We start from the raw sequence: 19,783 nt of genomic DNA on the forward strand, positions 1-19,783 counted from the left end.
CAGACTTTAGAGAGACCCACGGGGGGCTCCCTCCGCGGCCCTGCGGCCCTTGCTCCGCCGCCCTAATCCCCGAGCGGAGCGGGGGGCCTCGGGGCTGCGAAGGTGTCAGGCGAGGCTCGTCGCCTCCCCCTTCCTCGCGGCCCGGAGGAGGAGGGCCGGGCTCCGGCCCACGTGTGTCAGTAGCCTGCGTGGGGGGGAGGGCAGGGCGCCTCTGCCGCGGTGGGGCCACCTCCAGGACACTGGGGCCACGAAGGGGGTGCGGCACGGTCCCAGGGGGCTCCGCTGCTTTCTGCCTCTAAAATAACTCCCCTCCAGAGTTGTCCTTCACCGAAAAAGTAGACCAGAGTCACTGCAGCTGGTGGGTTCAGGAGTGAAACCTCTCTCTTCTCTCGCGGAGTCTGTTCTAGGAAACGGCAGGTGTGTATGAGCCTCCGTCTTCAGCGGTGGCGACGTGTCGTGCCCGTTGCTTACGAGGAGTGGGGTGCTGGCAGTGCCGGGGTGCGTGATTTAATGCTTCGCTACCGCAGAAACTTCTTCTGTTGACGTTATAGTCGGGGTACCTGCATGCTCAAGTGCTGTCACTTGATAATGGGTACAGATACGGCCCCGAATCCTGTGGCTGCTAAATGGGCACTTTCTAAAGGACCCATGTGAGTAAATAAGCTGCTCAGTACAGCTTTTGGGGTTATGGCGTTGAACTAGTTTAAACGCTCAGTCGGCCAAAGACGCGAATAGGCCACTTTCACGGCTTTATCTCGTAGACACGATGTTCTGTAATTACAGCGTAAACATATTAGGCTGGGTAATTCCTCCACTTCTTGTTTCTATTCGCTGGCATTTCTCCATAGCAAAATGAACAAAGTACCCTGTGATCAAAACAAATATCTTGGCTGTGTGTCTTGTAACTATTCAGAGTTACGAGACCAAAGAGCGAGGCGTATTGCTTTTGAAGACAGTGGTGTCTTCTGAGGTTTAATCTTATTTTAATTGGAAGAAATAAGTCATGGATTGTTTGCGTGAAAGAGTGATAACAACACTTCTATATTCCTTCCATATCCCTATGTTTCAAATCCAGATGGGCAAGCTAACACTAATTCTTTCACTCAAGGAAGAGTTTGAGTAAACTTGGAGGGTGGGTATCTGAGTATAGAAGTTGAATTATTTATAGTGGCTTGTTAACCTGTTGATCATCGGATGGATGTGTACTTCTGCTTTAGACAGTGTTACTAAGACTTCATGTGCTATGAGTTGTATGTTAGTTGGGCAGCTGTAAGAACATGTCACAGTTGCCAACACGGGTTACTGCTCCCTCAGCACTTGGGAGATGACCTGTTTAATGTCCGTGCTGTATACCCTCATTTTGACATGGGCCAACCCATATTGTCGGACACACTAACATAGCTGGCAATTCTGTATGTGGGTTTTCAGTGCAAGATCCTATAGTGCTGTAGGGGAAGGTATCTTTGGAGTATTCGGAGTTCCTGCTTGAAGACCGTCTCAACGTTCATGTCATAACACGGACAGACTTTCGAAGTGAGTGACCACTACAGATGCCAATGCTTACCTTACTCGTGGCAGGCTACTTGAACTCAATGCTGAGACTGAGCTTCGTGGTAGGTCAGGTCTTCCTCCTTCACTGCTGACTGTCTTCCAAGTCTCATCTGGGCCAGTGTATTTCGCCCGTAATACTTCAAAACAAAATAATTAATATTCCAGCGTTCCTGTATCTTGTGAGGTGTTGGATAATGCTAGATGTGCCTTTGGATAGCATAGGATGGAATTTGGCTAGTTTTTGACATGATCAAAGTTTTTATAATTGCTTTGGGTTATACATTTACCCATCGCAGTAGTAGTACTTGAGCATAAGAGGTCAGTCGGAGCTGACGGTTCGAGCAAGACATGCATCCCACTCCTGGATAAGGAATCTGAGAAGCAAAATGATGAAGCAGTTGATGTTCGTGAGATGAGATTAGTGAGGGGAGGGAAACAAAGTGGAGGCTCTCAGGGCTGTAACAAAATGACATGGGGAAGAGAGCAAGGGCACAGTACAAGCACTATAAGTTCCTTTTAATCTGTCTTCCACCCTTCCCTCTCTTTTTTTTTTTTTTCTTTATGCTGTTGGTAAAGGATTTCGGACTTGGATTTGTGGTGAAGTACTATAAACTTGCCTTCAACTTCCATGCAAGTTCTGGAGTTGCACGTATCCAAGGATGACTCTTGGTCCAGGGTGCAGTTACCTCCTAAAGCAAAGTTCTAGCTTGTTAGACCCTCTTTCTCACCAAAGAAGTGAGAAGTTGGATTTTTTTTGGAGGAACTTGGATTTGATTTGGCTCTGCCTTCCTTTTCCCCCTCCTCCAGATGAGCACATCAGAGGGAAGCTTCTTGCTAAAGCAAGATGAATTCTGTTAATTGGATAACTAGCACCACAACAATAGTTAAATGAACTAATATGCTGCACTTCAACTCTGGGCAACTAAGACTTTCAAATTATCTAGTTTTTTTTTCTTACTGTAAGAAAAGTAACTTGCTGAAGATGACTGTTCTCTGCCAGGGTCACAAAGTATCTTCCTTCCTCAATACAGCAATTTGCATAGAGTTCGTTTAACTTTGGTAATAAATTCCTTTGCCTGAGATGTTTAGGCAATATTCAGCTGTGCTATCAAGAAACTAGGGTACTACTATACGTGCTTGCAATCTTACTTGAAGCTGCTAGTTCTAAGATTAAATATTGGTACAACCATATCTAATATAGTGAAGAAAGTTAGGCGATATTTAGGTGCTTTTCTTTTAATGTAGGCTTAGGTCTGTTCTATTGTTGTTCTCTAGTCTCCCTTCCAGTGAAGGTCTAGGACCCTTCATGAAGTTAGTCCAAGAGTTGTCACTTGTAGTAGAGGCTAAAAGGGCACCGTTTCCATGGAAGGGGAGCAGAAATTCTGTACAAATAGCCTTGGGGATCTTGAGTGCCTTCCTCTCCTGACTTTTTAGTGCTATCTGGTTTAATCACTATTTTAATTTTTTTTTTTTTTTAAAATTTGGTGTACAATAGAGAGTACAATAAGGATTAAACATTGTTTCACAAGGAGAAACACTAGTAAGTAACTTTTGTATAGAAGAGCTATGTGTTAATCAAGTGAAATTGACATTTTCCATTGTCTGAGATTGCTACAGCCATTGCAAAGCAGTAGAACTTCATGTATACAATCTCTAAGACAGTGGGGGCCAACCTTCTCAGGAGGCATGCCACAAAGCCCTCCCCACTTCCCTGAGTGCTACTCTGATTTTTTCCTGGTCTGCTGCTCTGCTTGTGTTTCCTGCCCTGTGAACCCTGCCTGATCTGATACTGTGCCTTGTCCTCTGCCATATCTGCCGCTGTGCTGCCCTGTCCCCTCTCCACTTGGGTGCATGCCATGCCAATACCACTTGCAGCACCTGTGCTGCAGTCTGGCCATCCCTGCTCCAAACAAAGCTGTCTGTAATGGTGTAATGGCAAGCAGAAAGCAACTTCTCAAGTACTGCTGTGACTTGCATAGCAATTTTTGGCAAAAAGATCTGACAGCAGCACACTTGACAAGCAAGTCAGTATTTATTTACAATTTCACACTTTTTTTTTTAAATTATTATTCAGAGGGACTTGTCAAGCTTAATACTTCCACATCACTCAATGCCAGCATACACTTGCTTCTAAAAAGGTATCTTCCATATTTTGGACAAGCTTCCTCTACTCTGTTAGCTTTAAGATGCTCCTAAATCAGGGTTGCTCAATCCCTGGCTTACAGGCTACATAGGACCTCTGTCATCCAGTCTGGAGGGCTACCTGTGAATCCAAAAAAATTGCAGTATTTATTTCAGCTCCCCTGCTGCCAAACTTCTGGACCTATGGTGATCCCTGCAGATCAAATCACATGGTTCTGTGCACTGCATCATGTGTGCAGGGCTTAATCCTTGGGCTATTCATCTAGCCTATGGGGACCAAAAAGTTGCACACCACTATCTTAATATTTATCTGTAAACTTTGTTCTGTCATACTGCATATAAATTAATCTCATGTGCAGGATGCCTTTCTTGTGAGGTTGGCTAGACAGAAGTAACTAACTTCTAGATGTTGGCATTTTAGTTTGACTTGGCAAAAGGTTAGCGATGTGAATGTTGCCCACTCATAACCTAGGTATGGTGCATTACCCAGACCTAAGCAAAGGGGTCATATTGTATTATACAGTGTAATGCTATTGTTTAACAAATCTCTTAATTTGGGAGGGCAAGCCTTAGTCTAGTGAGACAGGCAGAGTTGTCATTTAAATCTTAGTAAGTATGAACACGAGCACTCTCAGACTTTGTTTCTTTGAACGAGAGATGCTGACGGTCTTCCCCTGAGCAGCAGTTTGAGGCATTCTCCCAGAGACAGGGGCGGGGAAACAGATGGTAATGGTGAGCTAAACAAATTAGATGGGCTTGTTCACTTAAATGTTCTTCTCTGTCCAGCCAGTCCCTTTTTTCTGAAATCCAACCTACTTAACAGTCACTCAGTAGAGAAGAGAAAGGTATCTGGTCAGGTGGCAGCAGCCCATTCTTTTCCGGTTAGGTGACTGACTGACTCTCGTCTCTTCCCCACCCTAACTTAGGCATAGTTATAACTTTCGTCTAGGTTGCATCTAAACTATAAGTTCTAGACTTCTGATCTCTGATAGGGGACTGATCTAATCTATAAAAGAGGGCAACTGAATATTTTCACATGCCAGACCCTGGATGTAGGGGAGGGTGGGGCATGGACTTGTGGGCCATTGGGGTACTTACCAGGAATAATCCTAGACTAGAAGAATTGTGGTGTGCTACTGTCAAACAGATTTTTAACTCTGCCTGCCCCTGCCCCTCCTCCCAACCCCCCCTCCCAACAAGTTATTTCCATCCTAAGGAAATGTCCTGATATGTGAATCTCTAGTTAGTTGCCATGGATGGGGACTCCACTTCTAGTGCTGGTAAAATAGCCAGCAGCTATGGGGGTAGGGGTGGGGGAGAAGAGGAAGGACTTATGCATTTTTTTTTTTTTTAATTAATTTGACCAATTTATCTTAGCAGCTGAATAGGAGGGACAGAGTATCATAGTAAGGATTAGAAAAAGCAGGAAAGTCTTCAGCAGTAAGTATTTGGTCTAACTTTAGACAATATTGCTTTTGCTTGCATTGGTTTCTTCAAATGACAAATGTCAGTGTCTTTTTAAGATCTCAGTTGGTTATATGCTGTGTAGGCTGTCATTCTCTTTCCTTTCAAAGCTGCAGTTTTAAATATCTCAAGCTTGGTTTTCTAAATCAAACTTAACTCTCGGGGAATACTAACTTTCTGGCTGACTGTTCTTCATGGATAACTGCTTCCAACTATGGCCTCTTGATCTACATTGGGGTGGTCAGTCTGCCGGAGTGCCACAAGTGGCACGGACAGCCTTTGTGTGGCACTTGATGGATTGGGGTGGGGGCAGAGAAGCTTGGCAGAGAAAGGGGATCAGTGTGTCACCTCAAGGGTGCTGGGCTAACTTGTGGCATCTGCCAAAGTTTGATTCCCCACGGATCTAAATGAAGTACTCTAGCAAACTCGGGTTTTGACCTGGCTATCAATTCAAGACTTTTTTTCAGGCACGTCTTAGCTTTTGTTTCGACTAAAGTAGTTAACTTAAGCTGCAGAAATGTAATGAGTGCTGGGGTATCTGGATCTAAGCCAGTCACTGCCCACATCAAGAATCAAGCAGTGTTGAAGTGGAACTGTAAGGCTTTCTCCTTCTTGGTTTTTTGCTTAATATTTTAGACAAGTAGATTAATAGAATAATAATCTTTCTAAAGCACAAAAACTGGAGGCCTGGCAAAGAGAGCCAGGCTTCTGAAGGTAGGAATCATTTCCGTCTTCCTGTCCCCCCCCCCCTTTTTTGTAACTGTCCACATAAGGAATACATGGTGACACAGCCTGAGTAACCGTACTTGAGCTCAAATTACAAGGCCACCTAATCTTATCCTTTCCAGCAGCCTGCCACACATCAGCTCTGATTCCATTGGGGGGTACCCCGAGCTAACAGCAATGTATACGCACCCCATCAGTGAAATGTATGCCAGACTCATCTTGGCAAGAACTTGTTAAATATATCTGAAGCCAGGCACTTGGAGTTCCTTCTAATAAGTGTGAGCCTTTCTGGATAGCTTAGATTATTTTGAGGCTGCTTCCCACTAGCACTGATCAGGTATCCAGGTCCTGTTTAGCATTAATTGTGGGGGGCGGGGTGTTAAATCTGAAAGAGATTTATTCTTGAGGCACAACCGTACCTCCTGGATGTCAACTGAGCAACTGCTTATGCTGGTCTTTAAAATACTGGGGAAAAGTAATTCATGTTTTCTGAATATGAAGTATTGCCTCTTTACAGGAAATAGCCTGACTAGCCAGTTTTAAGTCTAGCTGCAGTGACTCATGCGCAAGGCTGACAAGTAATATTCTGAAAAATCTCGTGGAGAAAACGAACTTGTCTCTAGAGCAGTTCTGAGTAACAATGCAGCCCGGAACTGAATAACAGGTTTCGGTATCCTATTAGTAACAAAAGAAAACAAACTGGAAAAGTGCCTCTGAATTACTCAACTTCTCATGCACAATGTGGTAAATAATGTCATGGGTATTCTGGGGCTCCTGGCAGAGTGCTAGGATGTTAACATTTCCATATGGCCCTTCTGTCAGCTTCTCGCTTCTGATGGGTGGATTCCCTGGCATGTTTGCTTGTAGAACAGCATCCACCAATGCCGGATACAGTTTTGGTACTTTTAAAAACCAATCGGTTCTACCACTCATAACAAAAATGTGTTATGGCTGCTCCTGAAAGGGGTTCTGGATAGTATGAAATGGTAGGCAAGAAAACTAAGTTTTGCTGTTTCTAAGGAGATGATCTTGTCACCCCTTTAATCTGCCTTCTGAAGTAAGCCACAATTTACTCCACTGGATCATGCCTTTTACCCTCAGGGACAAATAACTTCAAACAGAAGTACACCTCTAAGGTGTTGTAATGCCTATTAGCCTTCTGGAAGTGAAGTGACGGTATATGTGAACGTCTTCTCTTTCTGGGAAAGAGCGCCCATCTTCAAAATATGCCCGCGTGAAGGCTGGTGTGGAAGGGATTCAAACATTTAGGATTAGACTAGCTCATTTGGAACTTTAAGAGCAGGGGACATGCATCAGTTTCTGTACTTGCTCAAAAGTGGAGGTAGCTTGGGACTTCTTGTAACTAACTGGTGACCAGAACTTCTTGCAGAAGCCAAGGAAATTTAAAGGATAGTGGCCCTTATGCTGCTACTTCCACTTCCTGATGCTTAAGTATGACAAATGGATTAACTAGTGTGTGAAGAGTGGCAAGAGCTGTTGTGATGGCTAATCTAGCTGTCAAAATAATACCTATACCACAGTTGGATTAGGGGGAATATTAGTAGTTGTATACAAGCATTTCAGTGCTGTACATGATGCAGGTGACTTAAGGTACCAAAACCTGGATTTGAATAAGTCTTAACTTCTGCTACAGGTGTTTACTGAATTACTGTACTTGGTTAATGTTACTTCTCTTTAATTGGACATTAGACACTAGATACCACTTCTCTACTGCCTTTAACATGACTGATATCTATTGATACTAGCCTAAAGGCTGACCTGAGGCAGTATAGAGATGTGCTGTTACTGGAAAGCAGGTCATCCTTTTACAAGGCCTTGAAAAAAGCCTGGTTGGCTTGGTGTGTAGTCTGTCTTGCAGGTCAGTCCTGCTTCGTTTCTTTTTTGGAGGTGGGGGCATACCTGTAGTAGGGCTGCAGGCATGTGTGCACCATCTCCAGATCGGTCGTGTCATACCCACTCCATTCACAGAAAAAACGGAAAAGGGCTGTGGCAGACATTGTATTTCATAGGCTTTTACTTCTATGAATCTGGGACAAAAGGAATGGCCAAGTGAAATGGCTGATATGGCACAAACGTTCCTGTTTCAAATGGCAAACTTGTTGCAGGAAGCTTTTTCTGAAACAAATCAACCTGGGTAGATCTGAGATTTCCCCCCCCCCCCCCTTCCAAAAGGCACTGAGGGGCAAAGTGAGCCACTGGCTTTTTGGTAGCCCAGCAAGCAAGCTGTCAGGTAGCCCTACATGGGACCAGGATCCAGGCAGACCCACCAGCTTTGGTGCCAGACATTACGGGGTCTGGGGCTGCCTGTGAGCTAGGAACATTAAAGGGCTGCTGGTGCTGGGACTCCCAATTCACAGGCTGCTCCAGGCCAGCAATCGTTCAGTGTTGTGGACCTTCCCCTGCCCCTTCTCACTCCCGCACGCTGCCCTGTGGCTAAAGAATGCACCTTTGTGGCACAGTTGCATGTGATCACGCATGTTGTAGTATTATGTAGCACATATCCATAACAAGCCAAAAAACAGCTGTCAGAGCCCAGAGAGAATTTACGGAGTCTGGCTTGCTTTTAACTGAACATATATTTTATAGGGGAAATGTTCTGTTCTAGCTTGACTGAAGCCTTAACTCGTTTCCAATATAGGTGTGACTTATTGACCTGGATAAAACAAACGCTTCTTGCACACATCCTGGAATAGAATTCTTTCAAACTTCCTTGTAGAGAACGTCATAGAAGATGTTTGAGCAGTGAAGGCGTTTGGCTATTAGTGTTCAGTCACAGCCATTAAACTGGTTTGGTCTTGGATCAATACAGACATCATTGCTGAACTGAATAATACTGATGTTACATCCAAGGTTCATTCGCCCTCAGGTCTGGCAACATCATAGATGCCACCTGCTTACAGTGCCCCTCTGCTGTCTTTAGATAGATGGGGCGATCCCTATGTGTAAGAGTGAACAAACACCCATCTAACTTTGTCTCCAAAAAAAATAAAAAACTTGCAAGTGCCCATGGCAGAACACTAACTTCCCTGGATGTTCCTTGGCTGACTTCACAGTAGCTGTTTTTCAACAAGAAACCTTTTTAAGAACAGACTTGAATGGGAACTGCAGAACAAGAAATCATCTACAGATTGGTTGTTGAGCATGATTTTAAATGAAGACTATATGGAGTCTTTTTTTCCTGTTACCTGGATTAACTTTTTGTGACACTTTCTCCCCCCCTCACCCCGGTTTACTTTGCTCATTTGCCTCTCCAAGCACTGTCCTCCCCCTCCTCTTTTAACGTCTCCCACCCACTTGCCTCTTCCCCTGTCCGTTTCCCTTTTTGTGTTCAGATCACTGCGTTTTTATACACAGCTCTGTATATATCCTTTAACAGTATCTGATGAGGTGAACTCCAGCTCATGAAAGAGTATGCTCAGATATGCATCAGACTTAGTTTATAAGATGCAAATCTACCCTTTCTATTTATTGTTGAATCCAACTACTTTTTCTCTCCATACATTTTAATGGGCCTAATTATTTTTTTTAAGCTTGTCAATTTGAATCCTAAAATAAGGTGCATTTTTGTATAGAAAACATCTGCTTTACTCAGGGTTGTTTTGGGTTTGTCGCAACTTGGTTCTCTTTCCCGCCCCCTTTGCTCCCCACCAAGATATCCATTTAGCATGAGCTTGCTTATTCAGAGGCATTTAGATTTCATAGACATTAGGGCTGGAAGGGGCCTTGCAAGATCATTGGGTCCAGCCCCATGCCCCAGGGGCAGGAAGTCAGCAGCGGTCAGATCACCCCAGCAAGATAAGCATCCACACGTTTCTTAAAGCTATCCAGAGTTAGGTGCTTGCACCACTTCTGTGGGGGGGGGGGGGGGTCTCAGGAGACTTGGATGGTGAAGAAGTTCTTTCTTGTGTCCCATCTAGAATGGTCTTCCTGCAGTTTGTGACCATTAGACTTTGTCTTCCTTGGGGTGCCCTGATGAACAGATGTTCTCCCAGTTCCTGATCCACACCCCTTATATACTCCGAAGGACTATTCCCAGGTGTTGGGTGAAAAGACTGAGTTCTTCACTCATGATTTCCATGCAATTCCACTTCTGTGGAGGGAGCTGCAGTTTTCTACTGTCAAAATGAAAGGCTGTATGACTAGCAGTCCTGTTCTGTTCTTAACTTGGCAGCCCTGAAAGCTGGAAGACTTGTGCAAAGTCCTCCCAAGCCAGTTAGGAAGGCATATTAATGACTTTATTGGTGGTAGACATTCCTGGTTACTGTGCAAGTCAGGCACTGTTCACTATGATTCCTTTTGACAATCTGAATTGTCTTCAGCATTCGGTTGTCTCACAAGAGTTGCTGTAGCAATTCAGGTAAACTGGATTCTCCAGCAATTCTTGGAGTGACCACTGAAGGGTGAGGAAAACCTTCATCCAACTAATCGATACTGGGTAGCACTAACATTGCTGTAGTAGCTAGTAATGGAGCCTGGATGAACTCTAGAACTTGTCTTCCCTCACTGAAGGGCGTATTTCTGCATTCCACCTGTTTTACATAGAGAATTTCACCTGGAGTTTGTAAGAGCAATTGCAGTACTAGGTTAACTCAGGTGTTCACATAACGTAGAACTTGCCTTATTTGATATGTTTTATCCTTATGACTGCTAAATGGAGTGGAGGAATCAGTTTGGCAGAGACTAAATGATGTGCCCTTATTCATGTGGCATGTCACTGTCAGATGCTACTAAGATGCTCACTGAAAACACAGTTTTTGTGAGCTGTGGCTCTTATGTAAGGTATTCTAATGTGCTTGGATTTCCCCTGCAAGTCGCCTGCTGTGCCATAGTTGTGGATCAGTTTATGCTGATCCATACCATCCATTATTATCTGGGGTTTTCTGGAGAAAGTGAGGACATCTTAAATGCAGAGCATTGTACAAACTTGGATTACATGCCAAAAGTATGTTGTGACTGTAAAACTTAGTCTCTTCAAAAACATCACACAAACTATTGAGCGGGACTATATGTTTCTTCTGTAGCAGAGTAATGTTTATGTCCATCCAACTTCTGTAACTTCCAGGTGGTAGTATGGTACAACTTTCAACATTTTTAATTCCTAAAAACGGAACAAGGGTAGAAGCTGAAAGCTTTGGCAGGAAAATAAACGGCTTCGTCCAAACACTGATCAGTCGAACCATTTTTGTATCTCATGAATAATTCAACTCCTGTGGATTTACCCCCCTCCCCCCTTCTTAACCCCACCAGTACTATCCTTCCCCCAAATAGTGGCACACCAGCTTTAGAAAATGAAACTTGTAGCAATCCAGTATTGCAATTGATCAGGCTGTAAAGGTCTTTGTCCCAGTTCAGGACAAATGAATAATTTGGCTGTATTTAATTTGCATGTGTGTATGCAGTTTTATTGGTTTTGTTAAACTTATCGATTTTTCAGCTGTACTTCTGTTGGGTTGTATGGGGCTGTTGTAAGAATCTCACTAAGCTGCTGAAAACTCCGTCATGGTAAATGTACTTCAGAGAAAATCTAAAAATGCTTCCAAGATGCTTTGAAACAAACTATCTGTCCCTTACTACACAGACACCATCAGTTATGCACCTTTCATTGTGCATCTGTCGAGGCTTAGTGTCGCTAGGAAAAACTGTATAAAACTGACTACCCAAGTTGGGCTTCTGAAGCTACTGTTGGCAAAAGGGCTTATGTACTTGTGCATGATTGGAATATTAAAGCCCTGAGAGTATTAAATACTTTCATGTCACAACAATGTTTTAAGGCTTGAGTCTATTCATGTTCAACCCAGTAGCATGCGTAGTAAGTAGTCTTTTGGCTGTCTATAGACTTACAGGATTAGTTGCAAGGTGCTCAATAAAGACTCGGATTGTCCATCAAGAGTCGTTTTGTGGAACAACTCTAATGTTGGTTGGCTTGTTTTACTCTTTGGTAGCTGACCTGAAAGAACCCGTATCTTTCTATCCAAGTTCAGGTCTTGTTAAAAACTTTTAACAAATAACAGAGATGGTAACAGCAAGTTGCCAGTGGTATAGATGAGTCTTGTGAGACGTACTGGAGCTTGGGCAAGCAAAGTAAACCTAGTAAACTGTTTTTTCAACTGTGGATGGTACAGAAGAGATGGGAGCGTGCTTGGGAGGATGGGGGGATGTCTTTTTTTTCTTCATACAAGAAAGTCATTTACAGCCACGTCCATGAGTCTTAAACTTATACTTCTGTCAAATTTGAATTTGCAATTGCTGACCAAAATTTCAGTAATCCAAAATAACATGAAACACCAAGGAACCAACTACAACACTTGATTACAAATACTTGCAGCTTTTTTTTTTTATTGGAAACCTTTTTTTTTTTTTTTTTTTTTTTTTTTTAAATGGCTTTAACATTTACAATCTTCCATAGGGGTGCTACACACGGAGGCAAGTGTCCAAGCCAGCTGATCCTTTGAATCTGAAGACTGAATCAGGAATCATTGCCAAGTCAGTTGATAGGGACCACTGCTCCAAAAAGTTATTTTTATCATGGCAGACTTTCTTCCATCTCTCCAAAATGGACATTAGTCATAAGAAATATTCTACTTCAAAACTAAAATTACCATGAGGATTACTTTGGCTAGTATGCTAAATGGCTCCTGTTGCCCATGTTCTTAACATGCTGTGAAGTGATAGAAGTAGAAGACGTGTCCAGGATACTGGACTGGACTAGATGAATGCAGCTTGTGCTAAACTAGTACAGGAGGAAGATGGACAGCATACAGTTCTCTGGAAACCCCTCAGTCCTAATAAGAAGGTGTTTTTTAATTTTATCCAATTTAAGTCCAGTACTGTTTGAACAGGGGACCAGCCTGTAATGGGTATGGGGAAATGAATAATATGGAGGAACTCATTTCTTCCCACCCCCAAACGTTGATGGCTTGTAGCACGCTGCATTGCAGGAGCATAGTGTCAAACAAACGAGTAACTACACAATTGGTCCTAGTCGGGGATCCTGGCTTTCTCTCTTTGCAATTAAAAGAGAGAGAGAGAGAGAGAAATTCTAATAACCTGAAAAATCTGCAATTTTAAAATGAAAGGTCCTGTGTGGGGGGGGGTCTGCCACAGGGGGCTCCCAGTTGCCAGAGCTATGGGGCCAGGGACCCAGGTTCTGTGACCCAGCGCTGCAGGGAACAGTGGGGCTGTGCGGGGATCTCTTTGCCTCTGAGCTCCGCTTTGCTGTAGCAATGTGTCCCCTGCATGCGTGGCAGCAGTGTGGGGTTGTTTCCTATGGCCGTATGAAATTTTGCCGAGTGTTTAGTTTCGAAGCTGTTCCAAGCTCAAGACAGCAAAATCAAAACTAAACAAAAAGCTTCGAAACAGCTTTGAAATGAAATGAGGATACTCTAAATGTTTCGTGTTTTGAAGCCGCCTGGTGGTGGGAGGCAGGGGAGAGCTAGGGCTGTGCTCTGAGCAGCTCTGCAGCCCCTGTTTTCCAGTGCAGATCCAAAGGCCTGCCCTCCCTGGGGCATGGGCCCCCAGATCTGCGTGCAGGATGACGGCAGGCTGCCGCTGCCAGCAAGCATCAAGAGTCTTGCTTTTAGCAGTTTGAGGTGCAGTTTCTGAGAAACCTCTGCACCTATCGCCTTAAAAATTGGCAGGGTTCATGCCCTTAGAAGGGGCTACCATCCCTGCAATTTTCATCTGAATCGGGCAAGAAATGACAAGGTTTTAAGCATTTTCATGATTCCCTATTGTAGCCTATGGGCGAAACATCGAAACTTTCAACAAAACAGGACAGTGCTTTGAAATGGTGAAACGGATGTCGAAACAATGGTGTTTTGCACAGCTCTATTGTTTCTTTCACTGCTGTGCAGGCAGGGGATGCATCCTCAGAGCAGCATTGAGTTCACAGCTGCAAGGAAATCCCCGTGCAGCCCTGCTGTTCCCTGCAGGGCCCGGTCACATCCACTGGGCTATGGAAGCAGCCTGCCCTGTGCTCAGATCTGGGGGGCATGGGTCCCCCCAACCCCCTGGGAATGTGTGCAGTGGTGGGGAGCTCTCCCAGCCCCAAGAACCATGCATTACCAGGCTGGGCAACAGCAGTCCCAGCCCTGCCTAATGCCCTCCCTTCCTGTGGGGGGCCTCAATCTTCCCTTACCTGTGGGAGCTGCTCTCCAGACTGCCTGGCAGCCAAGTGCACATAGTGCCCCCGCCTCACTGCCCTCCTCCTGCTCCCTCCCAGCCTCTTGCAGGCTGGAACTCCTGCCAGCCTGTGGAGAGCTCTTTGCAAAACTGCAAAAAACACGGGTTTCTCCACTAAAATGAGAAACTTGTGTTTTTTCCTCTGGTAAGTGGGGAAGATCTATGGGGTTTTTTTTTGTTTGTTTGTTTTTTCCTGTGGGAAATGGAAAACCCGGATCCCTAGTCATAATCATAGCATTAGAAGCAAAAGCTCTCCGTGACTGGAGCAGCCCTCTGTCCCCATTTTCCCTTCTGTTGGAGATGGGGGGGGCTTTGAAGCCTGAGCAGTGACTTGCGGGGATGGAAGAAAGCATAGCTGCAGGTTGAGGGCAAATAAATCCCCAGTATACCATGCAACCAATCTGAAATCAAAATGCAAATAGCATGACTCTCTAGAGGAGGGGTGGGCAAAACGCAGGCCGGATGCAGCCCACCAGGCTACTCTGTCTGGCCCGTGGGGCCCCTGGAAAAATTTAGAAAATTAATATCTATCTGCCCCTGGCTGCCCGTCACGCGGCCCTCAATGGCTTGTTTAAACTCAGTAAGCGGCCCTCGGCCCAAAATAATTGCCCGCCCCATCCTAGAAAGGAAATGTGGAAGTAGGTTGAGTGAAGCTTCCAGCAGCTTTCTCTCTAGGATGAAGCTGCTGTTTCTTATACTCCTAGTCTTTGGGTAGTACAATAATGGAAACTGCCAGGGCTTGCAGCAAGATGTCAGCCGTTGCTTTTTTTTTTTTCCAGTGCCCTGGTGTTGGGGTGCATGGACAAAGGAAAACTAAACTGATCTTTCCTTGACCTCAATTAAGCAAAATATAGCTGTCGTAATCAAAACTGTGTGCACTAGTAGAAGCAATTGTAATATGGGATGCTTCACCAGTAGCCATAGCTGCACTGCAGCTTCATTGGACAGGTGGCGATAGTTTAGGGTGTTTTTTTTTGTTTGTTTTTTTTGGTTTTGGGTTTTTTTGGGAGGGGGGGGGTTGGCATTTGCTTCTACATGTAACTTGCTGAAACTGTACGAGACTTTTTTTTGTATTAGGCAGAGTAAATGGCAGTCTTCAGTGAGAGCGCTACAGAAATGTTCATGTGCAATAGCAGACTGAGTGAAATGGCAAGTTGAAAAGTTTAGATGCCATACATAGCTGCTGCATTTAGCTGTGAGGCTTTCTGCTTAGTCATTTTGTTGCTGCTGCTTTGCTTTTGGACTTGTATAAAGACTATATTGGCAGGAGGGAGGGAGCACTGGTAGTTTGGTATGAATTGGATTAAACGGGGAACTGTAGCTGTGGCTCATGTTGTTCTTTTTTTATATAGTTTTCTTTCTGGGTGACTTCACAGAAATGCAGTACAAACAAGTCCTTTTTTTTTTTTTTTTAACTCGCTGCCACAGGCTACAACATTTACAACGCAGGCAAGTTGCACCTTAAATCGAGTGCATTGACCATGAGCATAACTAAAGTCTTTCCAGATGGTGTTTTGTGGGCTTTTTTGCTTTTTATTTTAATTGTTACCCAAAAAAATCTGGCCAAGGAGGCTGCAAGCTAATGAGTTAGGTTTTTCTTTGTCTTCTGTTTCCGAGGGGAGGGGAAGAGCAAGTGGAATTGCTCCTTGGCTGAGTATTTTTGACTTCCAGCTCAAGTATTGGTCTTCTCCTTTGTGTTCCACTGCCATGATGGTCGACTGCCCCCCTTTCCCTCCCGCTTTGGTTGTGCTGTTAATAGGACCAGCCCTAGAGGCTGGCTTCTGTTGCCAGTATTTGGAAGGTGCTGGCTACTGGGGCTCGTTTGCCTTGATCATGACAGCACATATACACATGAAGCAGTTTAACACTTAGGAACAGTTCTAACAAAGATGCAAGTAGTTTGACTATCTTTGTATATTTGTTTAAATGACAGACATACAAAATGAGTGCTTTTCTTTGTTTCAGAGTCAGATGGGGCTCTGGTTGTTCATAGTAATACCAGCTGGTAGGCACAGTGAGACAGTAGCTAAGGAGTACACATGGTAACTCCTGATTGAATAAAGCACAGCTGGATAAAGAGCCAAAGCCCTCCCTTGAACTAGCCTTGGCTAACTGAGTACCTGACCTTTATTAGCATCAACTGTGGCCCAGCAAAAGAATTGCGAATCTTCACTGTGTGTTTGAATGCTGAATGAGCCCCAAACTCTGCAGTATAATATGTATAATAACTAGACTAAGTACCAATAGCGCGTGCTGCCCTGAAAAGGGGTTGTACTTGATGCTGTAAAAATACTTGGAAGTCCAATAAGAGTAGGTAGAAGTCTCGTCTACTTCCCATAGCCTTTCAAAAAGTGATGATCAGGCTCAGTGGATAGCTTCAGCGTGAATTCAGCCGTGCCATTTGTTTGCAAAACTGTTACGCTTTTTCACCCATCGCATCACTCCTCTTCTGAATCATGGTATAATTCTTTACCTGGGCATGTGTCTCAGGATCCAAGCAGGCTGGATGCTGAAACATGTTGGTAGACCTCTGTAAATGGAAACTTTAGCATTTCCTTCATCTGTGGGCTTGGCTGCTACTCGTCTCTATCCTACTCCTCTAAAGATGGGAACCAAAGTCTTAGCTTCAGTTGAAATCACAGAACTTTTAGACTACCTGAACAAATAGTTGTAGCATGGACTTTCTAAGCTTACGTCCTCGATATATACTTATTTGGGAAGTTCTTATTATTCTTGGGGATCAAAATGATCTTGCAAATGTCTAAAGATTCTTGCCTGGGTGGGTGGGTGTCATGGTGGAAGGTGGAATATGCTCTCTTGTATGCTTCAGAACTATTTCCTAGGTTAGTTGTCGGTTTTTGGTTTTCTGGGGGTTTTTTGTGTGTGTTTTGTATTATTTTTTTTTTTTTTAAGTAGCTAGTAGATGGAGTTTCATCAAACCTCTAGCTGATCGGGCATGGTGAAAATACAGTGTGTAAAAAATCAAGTCATTCCCTCTGAGAGGGAAGAAGTTTTAGGGAGAACAAAGCTTATCTGACCTCCAAGGAACGATTGGGCAGCAACTTCAGCTGCTGCTCTTTGCAAAACTGCTGCGGTATAGGAATGCAAACGCAATCTCAAAGTTACGCTTAAGTATGTAACCTTCAAAAAATGTTCCTAAATAATTGGTTCCTCCAGTTTTTTCAAGATGACTTCTCTGAAGGGACAGTGATATTTGCATTCATCTTAATAGGTTAAGACCCTTAACAGCTAACTGAACAGCTGTAGTGCTGGCTGCTTGCTCCTTTGAGTGGTGGAAACCATACTGGCTTCTGTCCTTCTATGACGATTATTGGGGGAGAGTAGCAGTCGGCATCAACCTAGTGGATTTGTTGCTGAGCAGTTATTACAACAACTTTTTGCAAATAGTAACTGCTGCAGAAGCCACACCCCCACATCTCCACCTTCATTCCTAGATTCAGATATGTAGTAATTCTAACTTGACTGTGAGAGTGCTGTTAACTTGAATGCTGACTGACATCTTGAAACTAAAACTTGTAGTACAGTGAGTGAGGGTTTCTTTAGCTTTTAAGAGGCACTCCATTTGAGAGCTTTCTGGAAGTAGACTTAACTGAAATCATCTAAAGACTATTTCAGAAGTGCTCTTGGACTTCTACAGGACTTCCATATAGCAATTAATCGTCAGTCTAGAGGCATAAGTGGCAAGATCCAAGTATCTTATCCCTAGTGGGCAAGACTGAAACGCAGCACATTTAACCTGTAATTCTGCTAGCTTTGGTGTGATAAAGTCTAACCAGCTACTTGATCCAGATGAATCTTAGCAGCATTTGGCTCCTCAGGTCTCTTGGATTCATTAGCTCCTTGTTCCTTTTGTGAGGGTCGGGTGAGGCAGATGCTCGCTCTGCACCTATAGCAGCAAATACTCTACAATCTTGCCTCTTGCATTGTAGCTCTTCTTGCTAAATATTATGATCATAGCTGCTGGAGAATGCAACACAGGGGGTGCGTCTACACATAATATTAGTGACGTGGTAAACCTTGGCGCAGTTTGCTCAGAGTTGATTGCTCTTGGGTGCCATGTTTACACGTGCGCCTGAGACCACAGCACGTTGCGCTGGGTAAGAGCAGCCCCAACTTACAGGGGACCCAGAAGGTCAGCCTGCTCCCTCCTAGATCACTGTGCTGTGGAGGGGCTGACTGGGGCATGAGCATGAAGATGCTTCTTTTTTCAAGACAATTTACAGGTGGTATTATTTGTGGTGGCATTATTTACAGGCTTTAATGCCGCCAGAGGATAGTACTCCTGTTTTACAAGTAGTATCCTACAGTGGTGTTTGTTAGTTTTACTGAGGCCTAGTAGGGGTGTATGTGTAGACACTAAGACTTTACTGCAGAGCTAACTAATCAGCTCCACAGTAAATCTTGTGTAGATGCACCCAAGGAGTACCAAACTAAATTTTGGCATAATTGGTTCTCTAGTACTATCCAGTGACCCACCAGATTTGTTTTGGAACTTGTTAGAGATTCCTTTTTTGAGAGGCTTCCCCTTTTTTCTGCCTCCCCCTAGTCTGTCTTCTGAGACCACAAGATAATGATATAGATATCTGTTCACCAGGCCCTGGGGTTACTACGTAGAAGTGAGGTAATTGATGGTAGCTGGTAAGGGGTTAAGGCCGGATTCAAACCAGTAATCTCAAAATTGCTCATGATAGGATTTCTTAACCGCCGCACAAGTGCACAAAATAATAAGCACGTAACAAATATGCTTACAATCACACTCACGCAAGCTATTTTTTTTCTTTCTTTTATTTATTTATTTTTTTTTAAACAGAGCTCAACAAAAATCCAGTGGAAGGCTTTTCAGCAGGCTTAATAGACGACAATGATCTTTACCGATGGGAAGTCCTTATTATTGGCCCTCCAGATACACTGTAGTAAGTACTAGCATCATACTGAAGCTGAGTGTCTGTTGTTGTTGCTTGCTGACAGATAAGCAGCTATATATATAAATAAAATCTTTGGGTTAACCCTGGGTTACAGGCAGTAAGATTTGAATTGGTTAGTGCTGGCTTATTGCTGATTCATGTGGCTATATATTTACAGGACTAAATTTTACCTTGTAAATACCTCTGTACTAGCCAAACCACTATGTAAGTTCTCCCTCAAAGATAACTACTTAGGAAGCTGTCCACCCTCCCTAGTGCTGTATGTACCATCTTCCCTCGCCCTCTGTTTTGGGAGGGAGAGAATGGAGGGGCTTGTGCAGAGGAGCAAGGAGATAACACAAGTAAGTAAGTGTAGCAGATCTTTTAATGTTGCTTCTGTCAGAGTTTTTTTTTTTTTATAGGAGGTGGGGAGGCAAGGGGACACGCAGGGCAGTAGATTTGAGTAATGCAAGTTGCTGCCTGGTTTAAAAAAAATAACCTCCAAACTCCAATCCACAAACTTAATTCCTCACGTTCCGTTCTGTAGAATTCGTCTCTCTCAATCTAGAATACTTAAAGCTGCTTCAGTCTGTGTCTAAATGTCAGGTGTTCATTACTGGAACAACTGAGATTTCCTGTTAAGACTTTTTACAGTAAGATCTAAGTGGCTTCTTAAAGTAGGAACCACACTTTAAAAAACGAAGACACAGTGGCTTTTTGACTGTTGCTTCAGTACACTAATAAAACCCTTTGAGATTTGCGATGAACCTTCT

At 43.8% G+C, this 19,783-nt stretch overlaps 1 protein-coding gene across 1 annotated transcript in view; it reads left to right on the plus strand.

Annotated features, from left to right (window-relative positions):
• Window positions 1–19,783, plus strand: part of UBE2G1 (ubiquitin conjugating enzyme E2 G1) — a gene marked incomplete at its 5' end in the record, with an annotated part of 48,402 nt that overhangs the window by 1,150 nt on the left and 27,469 nt on the right. The window contains one exon of the mRNA XM_019511319.1: window positions 18,917–19,019. Within this exon, the coding sequence (XP_019366864.1) occupies window positions 18,917–19,019 (103 nt within the window). The remainder of the gene's footprint in view (window positions 1–18,916; window positions 19,020–19,783) is intronic.

Source organism: Gavialis gangeticus, unplaced genomic scaffold (genome assembly GCF_001723915.1).
Source record: "Gavialis gangeticus isolate Ggan-Ray unplaced genomic scaffold, GavGan_comp1, whole genome shotgun sequence".
Classification (NCBI taxonomy): Eukaryota; Metazoa; Chordata; order Crocodylia; family Gavialidae; genus Gavialis; species Gavialis gangeticus.